Source organism: Aythya ferina, assembly GCF_964211825.1.
Source record: "Aythya ferina genome assembly, chromosome: 11".
NCBI classification, from domain to species: domain Eukaryota; kingdom Metazoa; phylum Chordata; class Aves; order Anseriformes; family Anatidae; genus Aythya; species Aythya ferina.
In genome coordinates this window covers 17,954,025-17,976,804 of record NC_140307.1, presented here as the reverse complement: position 1 = coordinate 17,976,804, position 22,780 = coordinate 17,954,025, and the positions used below count along the sequence as shown (strand labels likewise).

The 22,780-nt window shown below is 39.4% G+C and overlaps 1 protein-coding gene across 1 annotated transcript in view; it reads left to right on the top strand.

The window, feature by feature from the left end:
* Window positions 1-3,817: 3,817 nt before the first annotated feature.
* Window positions 3,818-22,780, top strand: part of MYZAP (myocardial zonula adherens protein) — a 57,465-nt gene continuing 38,502 nt past the window's right edge. The window contains exons 1-4 of the mRNA XM_084532180.1: window positions 3,818-4,018; window positions 8,991-9,080; window positions 17,785-17,943; window positions 20,487-20,579. Coding sequence (XP_084388306.1) covers window positions 3,935-4,018; window positions 8,991-9,080; window positions 17,785-17,943; window positions 20,487-20,579 — 426 coding nt within the window. The 5' untranslated portion in view covers window positions 3,818-3,934. The remainder of the gene's footprint in view (window positions 4,019-8,990; window positions 9,081-17,784; window positions 17,944-20,486; window positions 20,580-22,780) is intronic.

Genomic DNA, 22,780 nt, shown 5'->3' with positions numbered 1-22,780 from the left:
TTATGTCAAAAGGTTTGAGAAGTGATTTGATGCTTGTAGCTAAACCAAGCTGGATATTCAGATAGCTGTGCTATGTCACTTCAAAAGGCTAACTGCAAACCAGACTAGCTCCAAAATGTAGCAAAGGCGTATTTGCCAGTGCAAGATGCAAATATTGCTCAAGACCAGAACCGTACAATATTATATATTATACTTTGGTTTGTATACTGCATATAATGAGGCCTACAACTACAGAATTTGGAGGCTCAGTTTCAGATGACCATCCCCAAACAAGCTGTTTTATGTCTGTTAACAGGCCAACATTTTCATGCTAGCTGTAATGCCCAAAAAAGAAAGTTTGAGAGTTACATGATACTGAGCTAAGTGCTTATCTATAGAATACAAAGGTGAAAGCTAGCCGGGGGCAGGGGAGAATAAAAATAAAAAAATAAAAATTAAAAAAAAAAAAGAACAGCTCTGATGAAAAATAGGTGATCAAGCCCACGGGTCTTAACAAGTCTGGTTTTGAAATATTTTATATGCATCTGTCCATTTGACAGTCTTTGCTATAAATGGGTTTCATGCCTTCGGGATGAAGAAGGCAGAACAGATTTTAATCCCTCTGGAAAGTGAAGACTATTAGAAGTTAATTATAACACTTCATTTTTGTAGCGATACAAATGGGAATTTATAACCTTAATGACCATTTGTGTGAGTTCTTGCACAATTTGTAACTCCACAATTATTCCCCAATCCCACAGGACTAATATTCCAGCTGATAAGGTGTTACTGGGATTTTTCATCTGGACTCTGTCAGCTGTTAGTCTGAAGATGGAGGGAAGATATTGATGAAAAAAATGAGCCTTTTAACATGGCCACTTTGAGGCGATTTGTTAAGGTAAGGCCAGGCTGCCTAGTCCAACAGTATTGCTGACACAGTTTGCTGTTCTGTGAGGGGAGACCTATTCCCTACTCCATGTATTGTATGTCCTGTTGCTCATTTTGTGACTTTTAACATAAAGGCCTGTTGTTTCTGTGACACTGTTTCATTTCTCCTGCAGCATAACGGTCTTTTACCTCCTAGACGAGTGATGCTGGTGGAAAAAAGGTACTTACACTTCAAATTTTAAACAGTTTCTGCATAATCACATTAGCTGTTTCACAACAAGTATTGCCCTAGATATTCACATTATAGTGTCAGCTTGTAATTAACCTGCTGTTCCTTTGGATCATTGCGTTCACAAAAGCACTGGAAGGTTTTGAACTAAAAGCTCATCCATCCTGGTCAGATTATTTTCTGCCACCAAATTGTATAGAGTCTGAGCAGTCTGTATGGCTGTGTATATGTTTTATGCAGTCTGCACAAGTGTAAAAATACAAAGAATAGTGTTGGTTTAGTCAAACTAATCAAGTGGTGATTTACTTTCCATTCCGCCATCCTGTTTCTGTAAGTTAGTGCCATGTCCAAAGCACAGACAGCAAGAAGTGCCTGCAGAAGGGTGCTATGACCCTTGCAGGGAATAAGAGCTGTAAATCCTGGCAAATCTACTTCAGACTTTATCAGAGCTAGCCAGGTAGGGTCACAGGTCCAAGCTGAAACCAAGCAGATGTTTTTCCCTCATCTCTCAGTGATTGAAAGAGGGAATGGATTGTCTATGGCATGTCGCTTCTTGACTTACGTCTCCGTGAGGGGTGAGAGAGAAAACAAACCTTAAAATTCAAGGACCTCCTGAGTCAGTTGGTAGTTGTATTGATATATTTGTGATTTACAGTCCTTGTAGCTTGTCTTCCGTGAGTTTATCCAACTGCTTTTTGAGAACATTTATATCTTTCGTAAGCAGCGTATCCTGCAACTTAGACCTTTATTTGCAGCCCTTCTATGTATGTCTCACATTTCTGCAACATCTTCTCTTGAGCTTCTTATTTCGTACCTGGGGTACCAGATGTTTGTTCAATACCAGCAGCTCCATCCATAATCTCTGTAGTGTATCTGAGCTTTGGGGAGGGAGAGAAAGTTGCTATTCCAAATGTTGCTTCCATGCAAAGAGATGTTTGTTTGGTATTGTTTGGTGTTTTTTGTTTTGTTTTGGATTTGTTTGGTTTTGAGTCTTACCTCTACAGATTCTTTTCTGTCTTGGCAGAGCTTAGAGATTGAGACATTTTCAAATGTTTACTATGCACATAGGACCACGCAGCCTGCAGAATGGCTGAAGAAACTATAGGTGGGTGCACAGGATACACAGCCAATTAAATCAGCAAGGTAGAAAGCAAGTTAGACTCTTCACTACCCTTGTGCAGCTTGCTGATTTGGGGAAAGGGAAGGAGATGATTCTTAAAGCATCCAAACAAAAGCAGACTACTAACTCTGCATACAGGTTATTCTTTCTTAGAGGATTTTAATTTGGGGATATGCCCAAAGGCAGAAGATCCCCCAGTTGAAAGAGAGATTGGGATATGAGGCAGACATGGCCTGCTGCTATTTTCTAAGAAATAGGAAAAGCAGCTAGCAAATTAGACAAAGCTAAGCAAACTGGATTTGTATTATTGGTCTTTGTATTACCCGTGGACAAGTCTTTTCTATCCATCTGCACCAAAAAGATTTCCATCAAATTAATCATAATTCTCAAAGCTGATGCAGATCATGCAAGTTCTCCCGGAGACCAGATCAGTGTACCTCACTTCATCATAATTGGGCACGGGAAGAAAGGTCCTTTCCCATAGTGTGGTGCAAGTTTAGTTTCTGTGCCAGGAAAAGCAGTTCTGTCTGTGCCTGGCAATGACTAGACAGCCCTGTGTACACACATTTTCTCAGAGGGGAATGAAGTTCTGAAGGCTTCTCGCTAATAAGGAGAACTTCACAGGTATGTGAACGTCTTCCCAGCTGAAACCACACGAAGGCCCTCGGCTGGCTGCACACCAGCATTTAAGCTGAGACATTTCTGCTTGCCAGGAACAAGTAGTGGCCGCTGCTGAGAGACAGCCCAGCAAGAAAGTGACGTACTTCTGAAAAAGTACATCCCTGTTATTGAAAGGGATCCTCCACCTGCAACCCCCCTCTGAAAGCAGGTGTGAGTTAGGACAATGGATGACTTGTGTGGAAATGTGATTGTGGGCATGGGACATCTTCACACAAAACAGTAGATGTAACATTGAGCCCAACTTGCGAGAAATCCAAATACCAGTGGTTGTTCTAGCTCATTGCCTGGTGCTGTATTACCTTCCTCAGGGGGAGAAGAGAACAGTAGCTGGGAAAAGAGAGAAGACTGAATCCGAAGTGCAGACCCTTCGTTCCCTCCTCCAGGCCTGCACAACACTTTCTTCCTCTCTTCCTCAGATCGTATCACATTGATGGCTCAGCGTCTTGCCCTAGGGACAGGGAACCGAGAGGTGGAAGAGAACGGACACTTTGTGCACCGAGAGTGGGCAGCAAATTGCTTCCCTTTCCTTGTCCTTCTGCGGCTCGGGAAGCAGCACGGAGCCACAGTAGCACGCTCCTTAGCATCTTAGTGGGCAAGGACACCACATAGCCATAAGCGTGCTCTTTCGTGGTCTTAATTATTCCCAGGTAATTACAGGGAGAGGAAGGATAACCCGTCTCAGAACTGCTGTTCCGTGTATTTGCTCCCCACAGCAGCGGCTCCTTGGGCTGTGCCTCCCCCGCTTCCCGGGGGCTGAGCTCTCGCCCACCTCCCTGCGGGCCGAGCGCTCGGCGCCGGCTACCGGAGCCTTGACTCCCGCTGCCGGCCCCTCCCGGGACTTCCCCCCGGGCGGGGGGCTCGCCCGTTTCTCTCGGTAGCCGAGCGGCCGCCACTCGGGGCCCGCCCCGCCCGGGGCAGCCGCTGCGCAGCCCGGCCCCTGCGGCCGCCCGCGGCGGGGTGCGCGGGGCGGAGCGGAGCCGAGCGGCGCCGCCGGCCCGAGGCAGCCGCAGTCAGCGGCGGCCCGGCGGCCCGCGGGGATGCTGCGCTACAGCTCCGGGCTCACCGTCACCGCCACCACCCCCAGGAGGCCGGGCGGGGACAGCGGCCGCGCCCGGAGGAAGGTGCGCGGGGCAGCGCGGGGGGACGGCCGGGGGGTCCCGCGGGGCGAGGCGGCGGGCTCGGCCCCCCGGCTCTGTCCCCTTTGGGGCTGGCGGCGGAGCGCTTCGCTGGCTCTTCTCCTCCTCGCTGGCGGGGTTTTCACGCGGAGCTGGCGGAAACGTCTTTTTGCGCGGCTTTGCTAGGTGCCGGGAAGGGCAGAGCCTTTGGGGCGTCCTGCTGGGCTTTTGTTAGCGCCGGGCGGTCCCTGGCCGTTCTGGAAACCTGTGAGGGAGCTGGGCATGTGTTAGAGACTCTTTTCCTGTGAAATGCGTCTTCCTATTTACAGCTGAGAAGTTGTCCGCCGAGACTTTCCATCACGAGGAAGCTTGCCGTAGTGGTTTAGGTGGTAAAGGTCATTTCTTTCAAAATCAGTTCACCAGGTACAGAAATATGATTTACTAACTTGCTTTTTGTAAGTTTTGTAACTAAGGTAAATAACACTGATGAATTGATCTGCTGGGAAACATGTCTAAAAAGTTGTTAAAACTCTGGCAGATAAGCCAGCAGTGTCTCTGCAGCCACCCTGCTCTAAACAGTCCCCTCGCGCTGCAGTAGCCACACTTATCACTGGGGCTGCACATTCTATGGGTAAAGAAATAAATCAACAAAATCAAATGGTAAGCTCGCTCTTCCAAAGAATTCCAATTTTGTGATCATGATGCATCTTGAAATATTTAGGCACGGGTTTGACACTCCAAAAATTTGAGTTTCTCAGGGATGATAAAAACAGCAAAGAATGTCACGTTGCTGTATGTTTCATGTGGTAGCATGCAAGTAGGTTCTGCCACAGGAAAAAAAAATACATCTTTGACCTCTATATGGTAACTCTTAATTTTGGTTTAGGAAATACAAAATTTCAGGTTGATAATAAAATAAAATTGTTCATGCGTGTGGAAAACTTAGGATGACTGGGAAATCATACTTGTGTTCAGTACGTCTACTGCATTCCCATTGAGTTTTCTGTTTTAGTATTTCTTAAAGAAATTGAAGGTAAGATAATTTGTCTTCAGGTGTTAATTTTCTTATTTTCATGCCCAGGAAGTACTTGCCAAGCACAATGTAAAATGAACTTTATTTAATAAACTGGTAAAATCTAATTTGCAAATGAAAGCCATAGGGAAACTGCTGTTCCTTTTGTAGGGAAATGTGCGTCCCATACAATGAGTTATTGAAAGACAGGAGGAAGACAGTTAGAATAACTGCAGAATAAATGAAAGATGTGTGTCACATTCCTGCATGCCTATGGTCACAGGAAAAGTGTCCTTTAATTGTGGTGGAGTGGGCAGTCTCACAGTGGAGTTTTCCTAAATGAAGCAGACTTAAAATCAGCAGATAAATGACCAGAGAAAGTACTTTCTTCTTTGCTTTTTAAGACCGACTGAAATTAAAAAACTACTTTATTTTTGCTCTCACCTTCAAAACTCTAAAACTAATATCTGGTGTTAGGCAAAGGAAGTGATTTTTGGTCATTGAAAATAGATTCTGGTATTGTTAACTCCAAAGTTGAAGTTAAGATTGATACTGAACCACATCTTCCTTTTTGGGGGTACTGTAAAAATCTTAAATCGGGACTGGTTGTTAATAGAGCAGCTTTTATCTTTCTATTGCTGTGCTAGTAACTTTAATTATTCTATCAAACCAATGCTCGTTATTTCAACGTTAGCGTTGCAATTATTTCAGTACATAGTTAACTATGGTCAATCCCTTTCTGGGTGTTTTGGTTTTTGGAAAAGGGGGAGAAGAGTCTGAAGAACATTGCTCAAACTGGATCTGTCATCTGTATTTATCTTAAGTTGCACCCTAGTGATTTGAGTAGGATGGTAAACATGAATGTGGATTGTGGATCTGGGCCATGGATTCTTAACATTTTTAACTAACCTAGATTGGCTTTTTCTTAACTGCCATATTGCAGCACCTCTCACTTATGCTGTCCCACTAGCTTCTTAGAAGCTGTATAAAAGACTATGTCTTCACCTGTTAACTTCCATTGCTGTCAGCAAACTTTTGCTGTCTGGTGTTGTGGTGGGGTGAACCTTCCAGTCTTTGTTTTCCTGTCTGCATATTCATTTTGCAAATGATGTCAGATGCGCTCTGGAAATACTGCTTGTGGGTTGCTGGTGTCAAAATCCAGGAGTGAGCATAAAATGCCAGCATGATGAAAATTATTTTGTTGGCTTGTCAAAGTTACTGATGCTGTAAACCAAACTCAAATTTGATAGTCTAGAAAACTTGATGCTTGCACGCGTTCTATTTCTTTTAAAAAGAAGTTGTGCTCACAAAGTTGCAATGTTGGTGACATAAAGGTAGGGTGAAAGCCACATCTGTCCCTCAGTTTTTCATTGCTTGTTCTTACTGTCAGTTACCATTTGAAGGAAATTGAATCACAGCTTTTCCCCTGCTAGTGGAGTTCTCTTTCATTCTCCTCCTGGGTTTCTCCCTACAAAACCCAATTGTTTCTGTAAATTACTGCTTCATCCTCAGTTGCACGTTATTCTTCCACTGTTTGGCACTGAGTCGAGGCTCTTCCTGTTAGGATTTCATTTCCATTTTAAGTCATCGCTTCAGCCATGTCTTACTGTTAGGGGAGGGCCAGCTGTGATTTCCATGTGAACCTGCTCATTCATTTGGTCTCGTAAAGTTGCCAACAGAGTGTTTCTTTAGGAAACACTACATAGCAAGAACACTATAGACACAATATCCATTGCTTCTGAAGGTTGAAGGGAAAGTGGTGCCTGTTGTTTTTCCCTTCTGATCTCCATAGCGTTGTTGAATTTCAACAGATTGGTCTGTAATTCCGTCCTTAGGTAGAGTACATCACCTGTGGTCCAGGAGTAGGAGGAGTGAATTTATACATTTGCTGCTCTTTCCCCAGGGATGCCGTGGTAGGGCTATTGTTATAAACAATGACAAGAGTACAGCCTATATAAGGTTGTCCTAGCAAGGAATTCAAAACTGGGAGGTACTTTGCCACTGCTGCACAAGCCCCGCTGGGTGTGACTCCAAGCTTGGAATTCTCCGATGTCTGCTAATGCCACCCTCTGCTTGGCATTTCTGTGCAGCAGGCAAAGTGAAGCATTGAATCTTCATTTTGTGTCAGAAATACTGCTGAAAATATGAACTTGTTCGAGGTGTTTTAATAATTTGGTGGTAGCTTGGAAAAAAAAAAGAAAATGGAAAAGGAATAAAAGTGCGCTTCAGGGAGTTAATAAGAAGGCAGTCTGAAAAGAAAAGGGCAAGAAAAACAGTTTAAATAATAATCCTTTGTAGAGTGCTCCTAGTCGCAGCAAGTTCTTGCTACTGCCTTATGTTTCCAAGCTAGTTGTTACAACTTACTTTTTCTCTGTACTGGGCTTCTCTGATTTCCTTCATGGTAACCCTGTAACACACAAATCGCTGTAATGTGACAGGCAGTCATGATTCACTAACTGGTGTACATGCACAGGAATAATTGCTTATTTACAATCACTGCACTGTGAATCTATAAATGTGTTGGCTATAATTAGTCCTATACTGACTAACAGGCAATCCATTTGCCAGCTTCAGAGAATCTTATACAACTTCATTTCTCCTCACATTGAGTTGCCAGTCAGTATCTTTTTCTGTTTCTTTGAGGGTATTTCTCATGTTTTATCCTAACAATCCCTTCATTTCTTTTAACCCAATTTTCTTTCACTGAAATCACTGTAGGGAAAATTTGGCCTCATCTATCACTTCCTGCACAGCACAGCACAAATTCAGTCCTATTTCCTATTTATGAGTCTGGTCTTTCTTTGTTTGCCTACATGGAAGAATGCCAGACTCTCCCTTTATGTTATCAACACTCATGTTTTAGAGGAAAAAGCCTTGCTAAGCTAATAGGAAGAAAGAGCAAGGAGAAATTCAAATAGGTGAGAAAACATGGTATTAGTTACCATGTGAGTCAATGAGCTCCAATGTTGAGGAGTTTATTATTAATAAATCTTGATAATTTCGTTGTAAGCGGGAAGCACTTCCTGCTTCTGCAGTTAAGGGAAGAATGGTATTCTCTTCTCAGCACACTCAGTCAGTGTCTAAAGCCAGTGTGCAAGGACTCATCATTTTTAAATGTGTTTCTTTGTTTCAGAATTCTTTGGGAAATACGAAAGCATGACCAACCCACTTTTATGCTAAGCTTTGTTTCTTCTGTTGCTTTCTATGAGGCTTCTTGTTACAGAGTTGATAGCATACAGCTTAATGATGAATTGACAGTGAGGAACCCTCTGCACAAACAAAGTAGCCTCCACATGTAACCTGCTAAAGAGTAGGTTATATTTCACATTGATCTTTTTATGGACATTTTTGTTTCCCCAGCAATAGGATGACTTTTCTGAAGTCAGATAGGAAACAAGACTTATTAAATTTTCTGTGATGCATTTTTACGTTTAGTATTTATAAGCAGCTTTGTATGTAACATATTTCAATAATATTTCTGTTTGAATTCAGTGGAATTCCAGTAATGAGGTAACCTAGAACCAAATATTTTTATATGTACTGATTAAAAAAGGGGCATCCACTCCAGAATGCACTTTTTGTCTCTAAATAATTACTTTTGAAGATTAAAAGTATGCCAAATCTGCAAACAAAACTGAGAAACTAGGAAATTATGTTCAGTGTTCTGATATCTCAGCTCTCAATGTCATTTATGAGTACATAAGAACATGTTGTTGATTAAAATGGATTTTTGCTATTTCAGGTATGTAATTATGGGGACGCCCTTGAATTATTTCTCACCAGCTAAAAAAAAAACAAACTCTAGCCTTTAACAAATAATTTTTTTCTTTGTCAGATATGTGACAGAAGGTACAAAATAGTAAATGAAAACCCAAAAGTTGGTACAGTTCATATTGCAAAACAAGTTGTTAAAATAAAATTTTTGTAACTCTTTAAACTAAAAGCAAACTTCTGTTTTTCTTTCAGATGAATGTTTGTAGATTACGCCTAACAGTGCCACCTGATGAAGGCTCACAGCCTGAACAGGGAGCAAAGGAACCCGAAAGAAAGAAAAACGTAAGTTTTAGCAATCAAAGTTAAACACTGTGTAAACAGGGAGTAAATATAGACATCCACAAAAGCTGATCGTAGTTGTTTTGGGAACCAGATCATCTGGGTAGACTGAGGAACATACGAAAGCTGAGCAAATCAGCTGTGAGCTTTGAGCCTGAGTTGGGGACAGGAAAACTGCATATAAAATAGAAGGACAATAGTAGATTAACAATACAAACTTTGAAGGTGATGTGTGACCAAGGTACTTTTAAGACTTGATTATTTAATATTTGTATAGCAGGAAGAGTAGGAAACTGCTGTCAACAAGCAGGGTCTTGTGTTAAGCAGGATCTTGATCCTAGACTGAAGGAGATCTTCTGTTTCACATAAGCTTAACAGTGTACAAGATTTGGTCCTTAACGTGCAGGGGAGCTGGCTGGCCTGGGGCTTGGATGCTTTGCTGTGTCAGCTGATTTTGGTAACCAGTGGTATACTAATAAGAAATAAAAAACAAAGAATTCAAGGTTGTTTTGAAGTGAAAGTGATTTGAAGGTCATGTACGTAGAAGGGTTTAGAAGGGCAATTCTTCATAGAAGCAAGTAGTATGCACAAAAAAAAAAATCTTACAGCTGCTTTGGTACAGAATTTGTTCTCTAAGAGCTATTTCAGAGCAATAGATGTTTAATTTGTCTTGTTTAACCAGTAAAATATCTGAATAGCAATATGACAATAAGAAGTAATACAACAATAGGATTTCTTTGAAATAATTTTGTAGCGGTAATCAGAAGCAAAAGTAACAATAAAATGAAACAGAAATACAAACATTTAAAAAAAAAATAAAAACAAATGCTAAGTAATATGGTCAAAATAAAGAGTCATTATCAGACATTTGTTGTGCTGAAATCCTGTACACACTCAGATCTTCATACACTGCTCTGGTAAAGTAATAGGTCCTTGAGGATCTGTAGATGTTATTTACAGAATGCAGTAAAAAGGCCTTCATGTAAACTACATTTCGGCCACCAATAAATTGTGATAATTAATTTTGTACAGAGGTGTTTAGTTGCAGCAGTTAGAGTATCTTTGCCCACCACTTAGAGTTCTCTGTCAGTTTGTATCTGTTTGCAGAAACCTTTAGTCTAGCTTAAACATATGCGCCTGTTGCCCTAAGAGCAATACAAGTTTGTTTTCGAGGAGGATAGAAATTGACTCATGACTTACTCACTTTACTGTGCTGAGTAGTGTAGTAATGAGAAAGAAGTGTAAATGATTAGGGCTTGGACAATTCTTGGGCACTTTCTTATGTGACTTACTCTTTTTTCTCTGTGAGACTCTGTGTTTAATGATAACTGTATTGTAATTATTGTATTAATACACATAAATCCAAGTGGGTTTTATATCAAAGAATGTTAAGAAGATATGAAAGGTAATAAATGCATTATTCAGCTCATGCTACATTCCAGTATACTGCACGGTGGTTTTTAGGAGATGGGTCCTTTTAGATGAGAACAAAAAAGTTATATATAGTTCAATTATTGCATGTTCTGAGTAATTTTCTGAAGTTTAGTACGTATACAAAAGTGTGCATAAAGTCTTCAGAACCAGATGGGATCTAATTATTCAGTGTCATAGCAATTAAAAAATACAGAGTAATTATGTCATCTACTTGTGTTTTACATACTTTATAAACTGTATAATCTTACGGTGTAGAAGCAGCCACAGTAAATCACTGATCATGAACTGTTTTTTCTCATGCCTCTGAAACAAGAAGGTAATTTATTACCTGTAGATTTGTATTGTCTATGCAATGTATTGCTTTATATATTTGCATTAGTTACACAGTAACTTACGGTGCATACAAGATTCCTGACTAGTCATGCTGTGATAGTTTTATCTTACTTCAGACTTGATTAAAAAAAAAATATTAAAAAAAAAAAATAAAAACAAAACTCCTGAAAGCAGTTATCAGATATCTCTGCTGATCCACCCATGTTCAACTGACTCTGTTAATGAAATTCCATAAAGCACTTTGAGAATAAGGAATTTTACAAATATTAGGTAATACTCACACAGTGCTATAAGAACTATGTCCCTCTTTTGGAAATAAGGGTAATAAAAAGAAATTAGAGAACTGCTCAGTTTTCTGCTTTCTGCTTTACAACTTAATGTTAAAAAATACAGCTTCACCAAGATTCAAACTGAAGAGCAGGACTTGTTGGAAGCTAGAGTTCTGTGCTGTCTTTAAATGTTGGGTGTTAAGAAAATAAATATAAAGGAAAAACTTTTGGAAATTATTTTTGATATTTACAAAGCACTGGTGTGACTTACACAAATAAACTCCATAACCTGTGGGATCATCCAGTCTTTGCTGGAGTGCTCAGATAGATCAGGCACTTTGTGCTTAGCTGCTGGGCACTCTCCTGTTCTGGCAGGACAAGTGCTGGAGAGAGAGACTCTTCCCTGACTCAGCCTGCCGCTGATGAGGAAGGAGAGCAGAGACCTTGCTGTGTCACAGGGAATGCCAGAAAACTATAAATATACCATGGCGTGACATTTGGTTGTAATCTTCTCTTTCTAATCTTTCATTGGAAGGAGGTGATTTTGAGGTGCCCCGATGTGACATTGCGATGGCTCACTGGCGCACACGTGTTAATCTTCTATACTTTCTGGGACTAGGTACCATGAGGAGATGTGTCAGGTACAGAATCAGCTAGTGAACTCTACAGAAGGGCTTGCTAGCAGTGATTCTGCCAGTACTTTGTTTTGGAGCTCACTGTCAGTTCAGAACTCGTTCTTCCTTGGTTATATTAGTAGATGTTACCTTGGCCTTTTTCATTGTAGTGAAAGTTTAGTCCAAGATATATGCAGTATTTCCTTAAATCTATATCAGCACATTATGTTTCTAGGTTGACTTATTTATTGCTATACTACTAGTAAATAAAAATGAACCACTGCAAGAGATGAAAAGGAAGTGACAGAGCTGGGCAGTTCTGTTGCAAGAAAATTACTGCCGGCATGAATGCAGCAGGATGGCCTCTCCCTGTCTTCTGTGAAAGGCTGGCAGATAGTACACGGTTAGGGGATGATCTTAAAAAATGGAGGAAGAGAGAGTTTGTGCCAGGCCAGATTTCTGTGTTCCTATTTAGGCTATGATACCTTGAAAGAAATATGTGAGAATTGAAGACACCAGTACAGGTTTGTTGGTTGGTTTGCTTTTTAGTGGTGAAAAGCTTACTGCTAAATATCTCTGAATTGTTGCACTTCAGATAGAGTATCTGAAACTATCATAATTTTGTTATATTTCTACTGTTAACATTAGACAATGGATGAAAGTGGTGTGAGGCTGCTTAGTTCACCGTGAAGTACAATGGAATATTGTGCTGGTCAGATTGTATGCAAAATCTGTGTGTCCTGAGGCCTGTTCTGTCTTGCATAATAAAGAGCTACTAGACAATTGTATTGTCTCTGTTTGGGCCTGGGCTTATTTTTATCCATCTATCCCTTTCTTGGCTCTCATGCCTAAATTTGGAAGTGTCATTGGAAGCTGCAGTTAGATGGTCAAGGGCAGAATATTGAGATATGTATAGAGAGATCTGTTTGTTTCTTTGTTTGTTTGGACACATTGACAAGATAATAAAAAATAAAAATTTGTCTCACTTCCCTGTTTCTGTGGCTTTCAACAGAGTTTGAACAGCATTTAATCTTAACTGTAATTGGTACTTTGGCTGTATATATTTTCAAACTCTTTAATTATGTTTTTAAATGGTCACATCCTAGAGGTGAGACCCTTTTTGCTTCTTGCGTAGGAATACAAAAACAGAGTAAACATTTTTCTCCCAGCAAAAATGTAGACTGTAAGGAAGCCAGAAGGAGAATTTGCTCCAGTGTGTTATGCTGAACACCAAGCAGAAACTTGTGTCAGGGCTGGATCAAAGAACATGAGTGCAATGAACACGAGGCTGTTGTGCACTTTGAATCTAGGACAGTGCCTATTTTCTCTGCTGATCTGTGGCTGCCAGCCCACTCCCAGCAGCATATCAGGAGTTGTGACATAACAAATGTGGTTCACCTGTTACAGGTGGCTGCTTCTCAGCCTCTCCAGCACAAATTCATTGTTTTTGGAAATGCTGTTTAAGCAACTCCTTCATTCAAAATAGCACTACATGAAGACCACAGAAAGAGTTCCACTGACCTCTGTGATTACTACTCTCTTGTATCTTATTTTCTTAGCATATAAATGTTGGTGTTCTGGGTACAGATTTCTTTGATTAGATGTGACTTTGTGTAATGCCTGCTACTTCTGTTTTATGAGGCAGGCACCTAAATTCTAAAAAAAAAAATAAAAAACAAGGAGTTTAAGAATTTGAATGTGTTCAATGAAGCTTCTGATTTAGCATCAATGAGTTTAAGAATGCTTGTGTCTATGTCTTGGCATATTTTCCATATTTTAATACTATTTATATATGAAACATCCCAGAATGTAACATGAGTTCCATAAGCTGTAGGGGAATATGAAGAAATATGAAAACATTGCTGCGTTTTGTAAGAGCACAGTAACTTTGCTTGGTGAACTCAGTATTGTAAATGTGTCACTTTACTGGACAGAAAATATGTAACCTAAGTAACGATGTGAATGCTCTTGTTCTTTGTATACACAGTGAGCACACAAAAGATAACTGGATATTTCAGAACCCCCCTGGAATGCAGCAGACGAGGAACAGATAAAACATTACCTAAATATTTAAGTTGTAGGTTAAAAGAAAAGTTTTTAGATGGTGCTGATAAACAGAAGATCACAGTAAAATTTCGAGACCATGTGTGTACTACCTCTGAAATTGTGCAAATTATTATACGAAGTGTCCTTTTTCCTCAAAATAAGACACCTCATCTAGGCTTCTGCTTCCTGGGCGGTGAGAAAGTATGAAGCATGGGGGTACCTGACTTGCATTTAAAAAGTTGATGGAGACGGATTTGGAAGAAGTCACCCCTCAGTGTCATTTACATAATGCTAATAAAACTATGGGCGGTACAAAAAGCAGCTCACAAATCATATTTAAATATGAGTCTATTTTATAGTGTCTTTGCTTCATATTACGTTATGTGCTGCTTGTGCTACTTCCTTGAACGTAGACATAAACAGGATGCATGGCAATTATCAAGACTTTTGCAACCTAGGGGTGTCGGCTTCTGTATTGAATAATTATTAATTAAGTAAACACAGTCCGCTTTTCTTTAGGACATGCTGTGTGATGCTGCCAACTGCAACATGACTATTGCTACAACTTAGCCAAAGCATGTTCCTGGAAGCTGCTATATTATTCATGTACAGCAACACGATGTGTTGTTGCTGTTAACTTGGATTGTCAAACAATTGACTGTAGCCACAAAGAAATATTCATGAGTTTCTTGAGTTTCGTCTGCCTTTTCAGATAAGCATGTCATATTGGAAGGGGTTTTCAGCACATTTTGGGGCAACACATTGCACTTAGAAAAGGTTTTGTTCCAGTGCTATCAAGTGCATAGGCAGGGAGGGAGGAAGAGCTTCCCTGTACTCTGGAGTTGGCTGATACTCTGACCTTAAAAAGCAATGGTTAACTAAAGAAACCTTCCAGCTTTATGTACTTTTCTGGTTAACTTTACAGTATCTACTTGCTTCTAAATACTTGCATGTATTTACTTATTCTGTTATCATCACTGAGATGCCTCACTGCAGATCAAACTAGAGAGAGGCGAGGACCTTGTCAGAAAAATATGAGTAGTGGGAGTGGATATGTATGGGAGACAGAGGAAAACAATGAGAAGTTAAAGCAATATCCTGTGTTGTAAATAGCACGTAGTAGAACTGGAACACTCAACAGATGATGGAGATTCGTTTTAATCTGAAAGAAGTGACAAAGACATTTTGGGAGGCTTGTGCAGATATAGACTGGAGACAAGTGTATTATTATTGCTGGAGAAGTGAAACCAGTCTGGCTTTGTGCATACTTATGATGCTCATTGTGTGCCCATTATGATGTAAATTTAAGTCTGTTCATCTGTGAAATATTTAAGTGTCATGGGTGATTCTCTGGCTGCAAACCTAGTGTCTGAATCTGCTGGTCTTTGCTAGAGGGGCAAAATCCTTTAAAGCATTCCTTAGGAATGTGTTTACAATGTTCAAGAAATAAGGGACTTGATCATAACCTTCATGCAGAACTCTGCCAATATTACTTTAAACAATTCTGCTAATGTTTCAGAGGCACAAAGGATCTTAGTAGTTGCTGGTACTCAGCTGTTCACCTCATAAAAAATGAATGAGAGTTGGTAAAGGGTATGGATTTATAAATTCAATGTCTGGGGCCTTAGCAACTTCTAAACAATCAAAGTGATTATGCATGTGGTTATCTGGAAGATGGAAAATTGTATGTAATCCCTTTATCCAGATGCAGGGGAGGAGCTGAGATGAAACTACCAAAGGAACTGTACAACCCTGGAAGTAAACACACTAAAGTTTTGAGTCATGTCCCCGTCTAGTTCCTGTGTTATTTACTCTCAAAAAATCAGGTCTAGTTTTTTTGTTTGTATTATGCGTCCTAAGTAGGAAAAAAAAAAAAAAAAAAAAGAGGTACTTATGTAACTTTTGGTTATCAGGATATGAAGCTTTGCATATAGTGTTTTCAAACTGCAGAATTGTATCTGTTATTGGTAGGACTGGTGGCTCAATATTTTTCCGTTAGGTGTTTCTAATTGATTCATTTTAAATGATTACTTGTAGCCTTGTTGTTCTTTGCCTGAAACTGTCTTTATCAGGTGTCTGCTCCATGATTGTTCCCCTCCCAGCTCTGCATGCACACATACAGGGTTTCAGCAAAACGGTTAAGCCATCAGTGATACAGTAAAGGTTTTCCAATGTTGAGAAAATCAGTCAGTGCCATGCAGAAGGAACGCACCTTTCTTTTTATCATGTATAACAGATGTCCATCTTTAGCCATTTCTTTTAATCCAAATAGATATTCCTGTTCCTTTTTAACCTACACAAAGAAATATTTATCCTTACGTTGCCACTTCAGTTGTGTTGGTTTGGCTGCTAAAAATTGAAGGAGCTACTGCTTTAGAGTGCAGATATCACCATTGGCCTCTGTCATAGTACGAACTGGAGACTAGCTGGGGTGCGGTTGCATGTGGATACAAGATGATGAGTTTCATCTCTTCCTGCTTCTGTTTGGTATCACATACAGCATTTAGATGCTCCTTAGATTTAATAGACTCTCAAAGTCTGTAGGTTTTCATGCTGTGTCATTACTGAACAACAAAACAAAAACAAATATATTCAAATGCCAATGTTGCAAATATTGTCAGATTTATCCGCATCCTGGGAAAAATCTTTTGTGAGAAAGGAAGTTTAGTGAAATTACCTGTAAGTAATTTATCTCTATCACTGGCCTTTAAAAGACAACGTGCAAAATTAAGTAGTAACAGCTGTTTTTGTTTTTCAAGATTGTATCTTTCTAACTTTATATTCACAAAGAATCATTCATTTAGATTCCCAATGTGCAAACATCCAAAGTTAGGTGATATTATTTCCCCCCCTAGTTTAAAAAGCCATAACGTGGATGTTTTCATCTGAGCTAGTTGTTTAAATTCTTCATAAACAAGAAGATAAATTAGTACTTATGGAGTCCAACTTATTTCGGGTGATTGCTACAGAAGTATATTTCTCTGTGTTGATTAGAAGGGAGGCTAGGTGAGTAGTTAGGATGGGTGGTTACATCTCATCTTGCAGATATTTATTTACATGCTGAGGGAAATGATTCCTACTGTTTGTATGAGTATTTTTCTTACCTATATTGATGAGATGAATAAGAGGAGTCTGTTGCAAAGAGCACCTTAAAATAAGACATTTATCACAAGTATTTTTTTTATAAACTTCTGCAGATTGCCAAAATAACAAATGTAGGCACTTTAAAGCTGCCAGTCAAGTAACAACCAAGATCTGTGCTTGAAGTTCTGTCCTCCTATAATAGTTTGTAACACGGAAATGCTCATGTGGATGCTGTGTTTCATAACATTGTTTTGGCTCTTACGGTGTCAGTTCTACAATTTCTGGAAGAGAAATGCAACACTGAAATGGATGTTTGATTGCTTTGGAGGTCCTTAGCCTAGAATGCAAACTAAAATCCTAGATTGTTTATCTACAAGATAAAATGATATTTTCTGTGCTCTGTGTAAGAGCTAAGAAGTTGCAATATCAGTTTCATCTGAGAACTCTCTAAATAGTTTTATTAAACTTGTGAATTTTGATACATTGCACAGCAGGGACTTCGCAGAGGGCAGGAGGGAACTCTGTCTTTTCAAGAATTTAAAGGGAAACTGTGAAAGCTAATAACACTCTAGAAGAATGCAGAAAAGTAGCATATAAGCCAGGGTAGCTTTCTCTCTCCTGTGCCCCCATCTCTTCTTGCACTAATCCAATCTGTTGCTCCTGACTGTACATATACCACTTCTATTAAAGTCAATGGCAATTAGACACCTGTATCATCTGTGTCAATTATGAACTGATTATTGATCATCCCAAAAGTATGAAGGTTGACAATTTGGCCCCAAAACATTTGGGAACTAGTATTCTTAGGTGCTCCTGTGCTTTCACTCTAGTTGACTGTCTCTCCTGGTCCCATGTTACTGTATTTTTTGTTTTGTTTTTAAATTATTCTAGAACTGATTTTAAAATAATTTATTATTTGTTTTTAAGGAGCTCTACCATGTACCAAATGGCATGTCTCCAGGGACGCTTTCTCATGGAATGGTGTATGGCGTTGTGCACCGGACTGACAACAACCATAAGAGAGAAATGGTGGTTTATGGCTGGTCAGCTGATCAGCTGAAAGAAGAGATGAATTACATTAAAGAAGTGAGTTATTCTTTCAGCTTCAAAATTTGTCATATATCCCTTCCATTTATTCATGTAGAGCTGTGAGTGACCATGGGACAACCGACATCTAGGCCAACATCCAAATTGGAATCAGGAACCCACTTTGAAGTTAAATGCTTGCCTTGTTGGTACTCAAGTTTAAAAAACAAAACAAAACAAAAACACCCGTTAGGTACTTGGGAGCTATATGTTTCAAACTCAAGTCCTTAATGCTCGATGACTGAGGTGAGGGATGCACCTGGAACCTGGACAAGTAACTTGCCAAACAGATCTTGGGGTCCCTGACCTGAAGTCTTCAAAATTTTCAGTGTGATACGGGAGAATCTATGTAAGCAGACACCTGGAAGGATAAATTCTCTTCTCTTCTGCTTTCTCCTCCCCCATCCCAGTTTTGGAAAGGCTCCTAAATTAGGTGATACACTAAAATCACTTGGGTATGTCTTGGGGCAGTCTTAAAATAGTCAGCCTAATAAGGATGACTTTGTACTATTTTCTTTGTGCATGCTCATTTATCGTAATTGGCAGGAGTTCTCCTGAAAGAAAAAAAAAATGCATTTCTGACGCTGCTCATTTCTGTGCCTGAAACTCACCATCTCTTTGTGTGTCAGACTTTGGCAATAACTCCTTAATTAGCCCAGAGCAAATAATTTGACCTCTTTCCATCTACTCTTGGTCAGTGGCTATCATCTTACACTGATTCAAGTGCAAGAGAACTGCATTGCTATAAAAGGGAGGAGCACCGAGTTAAGCCAGCAGTGTAAGAGACTGTAATTATGTGTACTCCTAGCATCTGCCTAGTCTTCAGCTATCAGGACTTGTTTTTCTCCTTTATTACTCACAGTTTACCAGCTCCCAGCATTTACACTCTCCAGTTCCTGCACTTGCCAATTAGGATACGTCGCTACTGCTGCGCAGGCAAGGCATGTGAGCTGCTTTGGCTGCTCTTTTCCTGCCTACGTAGTTTATCTACCTTGCTGAAGTGCTGCCAGGGGGATGGGTGGCTTGGCATACAGCATGATGCAGCTTCCTAGGTTGCACTGCTTCTGATACCTGATGCAGGTTGCTTGGACTGGGACCATCTCCCTCTCCTTCGCTGTTCATTGCAAATGCCACAGCTTGTGGCATGGTGGGAAATGTCAGGGCATTTCAATAGCATGTCTTGCATCGTGTTCAGGGTACTGATGCTTTCAGAAAATGTGGGAAAGCCCTTTGAAGAGGTGTACTGACCCTTGCACTGCTGTCTTTTAGAGGCTACGTTCAGTTATGCTAGTTTGTGAACTTTGGCCTGCCAGATAAGTTCAATCTTTAAAAGTAGAGTCTTAAATAAAAGTTCTCAGCTTGTGCCACATATGTGCTGACTTAAATAGACCAAAAATGGTGGGCCACATCAGAACTGCTGATCATTTCTTTTGTCGAACTTGGACCTTGCGGGGGGCATGCACGTGTGTAGGAACAGGACAAGGAGGGTTTCCTTCAGAAGTGCAGGAGTCAGCTTCCTTCTGTGTTTCTCATCCTAAAGGGAGCAAGTAGTTGGGAGTAGGCTTGTGCCCACTCCTTGCATAGGTTTGGTGGCCAGTACCCTTCTTTCTGGGAGGGCGTGTGTATACCACAGAGCTTCCAGAAATATCTCCTCTTGATATTTTCCCCTCCTTCCTTCCCCAAGTCTCACTTCAGCTATGCAGAGGTAAGGTAAGCTCACTGCCCTAGATTATCTGCAGCCAGTTTGTGTTCAATTGAGGGCAGGGAGGAAAAAAAATAAAAATCTGAGATCTGAATTATATAGCTGGAAGGTAGACTGTAGGTGAACGTCTAAATAGTGTTTACAATGTGTGCTCTTAAGAAAATTGGTTCTTTGCATGTTTGTAATGGCATGCAAACCCAAGCTGGCTTCTAACATGTTTTGTTGTTTGTTTTTTTTTCTTTTACTTTTTGTTTAGAAAGGCAAGACATAATTTACATCCGTAGTTCTTAAATAAAATCAAATACTCTTCAGGTTTGAAATTATGTTCGTAAATTTATGCTAATATATTGTTTAGTTAATTATGAGCCTAAAAGTCCAAATGCAGTGAAACTAAAGGGTTTATCTTCAAAGGACACTCAGTGAAAACTTAATTAAACACTTTAAATAGAATGAATGTGTATTAAATCCATGTGTGGATGCTTTTTTGAGAAAGAAAACGTTGTATGTTCAAATTAGTTTTAGTTCTGTTAGCCATCAAATTAGGTTAGAATGACTTACGGATAATTGAAATTCATTTAAATTATTAATTTACTAGTGTTTAAGTGTGTACAGAGAAGTTTAGAATTACTCAGAGACTTTTATATAGATCATTCCTATGTAGACAGCTCTTAAGACTTAACTTCTTGTCTTAAGTATAAAGGACTATTGAAAAAAAGTTAGATTAATAATGGCCATCACTAAAAGTAACAGTAAAAGATATAGGAGCAAAATATTGTGTCCCAGTATAAACAGTATCATCAGTAAGTTTGATTGATAAGGCATGTGATTTTTCTAACACCAGGTGAGAGCAACTCTGGAAAAAGTAAGAAAGAAAATGTATGGGGAATATGATGAAATGAAACGAAAAATACAACAGCTTACGAATGAACTGAAAGTAAGTATGCATTCAATTGTAGGGAAAGAATAACTGTCCCTGTACTATCTAGAGACATTTTTCTCTCTTTTTTTTTTTTTTTAATTACTTATTTATTTATTTTACTTTAGAAAAACAGAAATAATATCTCAAACCATTCTGGTTTGTTCTGTAACGTGAAATATTTACCTTCTTTTATTTATCTACCTTTTCCCTCCAGCAAGGTAAAGTAGGAGAGGGATGCTTTTGCATATGGAATTAATTGCCTGTTTCTTGGAAATAGAAGAACAATCTTAATAGCATCATCTGAGTGCATGCTCATTCTAGACAATTTAGGAATTATTGGAGGTGTTTGGAGCAGTCATCTGCCAGGTGATTTGAAAAATATCAATTATATAATTATGAGTGACGTGCAACTTCAAGTTGGTGTAATATCAACAGACTTTGTTCTGTTTTACTGACTCTATTGTTTAAACATGATAGTAAAAGAAGTAGTAATATTACTGAGTATTAAAGTGCATGGCATTCCTAAAATGACTTACCTTTTGGTTCTTAATGGAACCTTGTGATGGTCATTTGATGACCTTTCTTCTGATGTATGCTTTAGCAATAAATGCTGCTGCAGTCTGTAGAAATGCTATTCATCTATTTAAGCTGGGTTCTTAGTTCCAAAAAGTTCCCCTGAAAACCTGCTGTGGAATTTATATTCAATACGGTTATTCACAGCCCTGGTTCAGAAGAAGCTTTGACAATTAAACATAGCCTGACTTTTAAGGGTCTGGGACCCAGACTTGTGCCCTTCAGACAGTCTTATTTGGAGACTGTTAGTTCCCTGCATGCTGTATTTATGCATACAGATCACAACACAGAACAGAAATCTGTGGCAACTAGTATACTTAAATAAAATATCAATAATAAAAAAATCACCCCAGCTTGAGAGGAAGGAGAGAAAACTGAATTAATTAGTCTTGATGCCAGCAAGGTACACCCCCGATTGAGTACCATGTAGGCAAATGCTGACTCAGATGTGGTGTTGTCTTCTTTGTGGCTGGTCCTTACTGAGGACAAGTGATGATATTCTGTATTTCTGGATCTTACACTTGACCAGTAAAAATCGTGCCTGAGTCTGAAAATCACTGGGGATAATGACCAGCTCTTTCAGAATCTCTAGTTCTGAAGCAAATGTACAGTTTACGAAGGATTCCTTCTGACATAAACAGCACACTGAGACATTCCCCACCCTGTTTCTTAGTATTTTAGAGTTCCTGAAAGAAAGTCCAGGTGTTCTTCTACCTAATAACATACGCTTTTTGATTTGATTGGTTTTTTGTTTTTACATCAATGCCATCCTACATGCTATTTGAGGATCCTATTTAAAATCCTTTCTATACTCTTTGCTTCAGCTTTAAATCACTACACTTTTTTCTCCATTAATTTCCAGGGCTACTTTTTGTTCATGGAGTTTGTTTGAAGTTTGTACTTCAAATACTCAGCCCTGGGCAGTATGTTTCTTCACACAAGTTCTTATCTTGCAACTTTCTTAATCCATGCAAAGCATTTCTGCTTTTGTTTGTTTGTTTGTTTTACCTGAGCACACATTTGTATAGGGTTAACAGTAACTACTTGGCTTCTGCTCCCTGTGTTGATCTAATCCATGTATGACTTGGTTACTAAACACTAATTGTTCTCCATATCGGTCCCTGGTGTTCTTATGCTTTTATCGAGAAACAAATCTCATTTATCAAAGAATCCAAGTTGGGCTGGCCTCCATTAGTAATATTTTTTTTCCTCTTTTATTACTGAATGGTTCATAATAATTTACATTGTTTTGAGTTTCTGTCTCCTCTTAAATGATGTCATTTTGTGCTTTTATTCCCTCCAGTTTTAAGCATGTGTGTGTTTGTATAACAGATGACAAATTTTTGTATAACATAGCTCTCTGCTGACTTCTCCTGCCTGCTTCATATTGTTTCATCCTTGAGTCGTCTTGGTGTTGCTTCTTTATGTATCCAGTTAGTCATTTCCTTCTTAATTAAGGCTATTCTACAGTTCACCCAAACCTTTCTAGATCTCTTCTTTTCTTGCATTCTTCTGGTTTTCACCCTGTGACTTTTTATAGTCCACCCACTCTGTCTATATAAGCTTTCTGCCAAGTGTTCTCTTGTCCTTTCAGAAAACAGACAGGTTTTACACTGATTACAGATCAGCAACAAACATAGCTA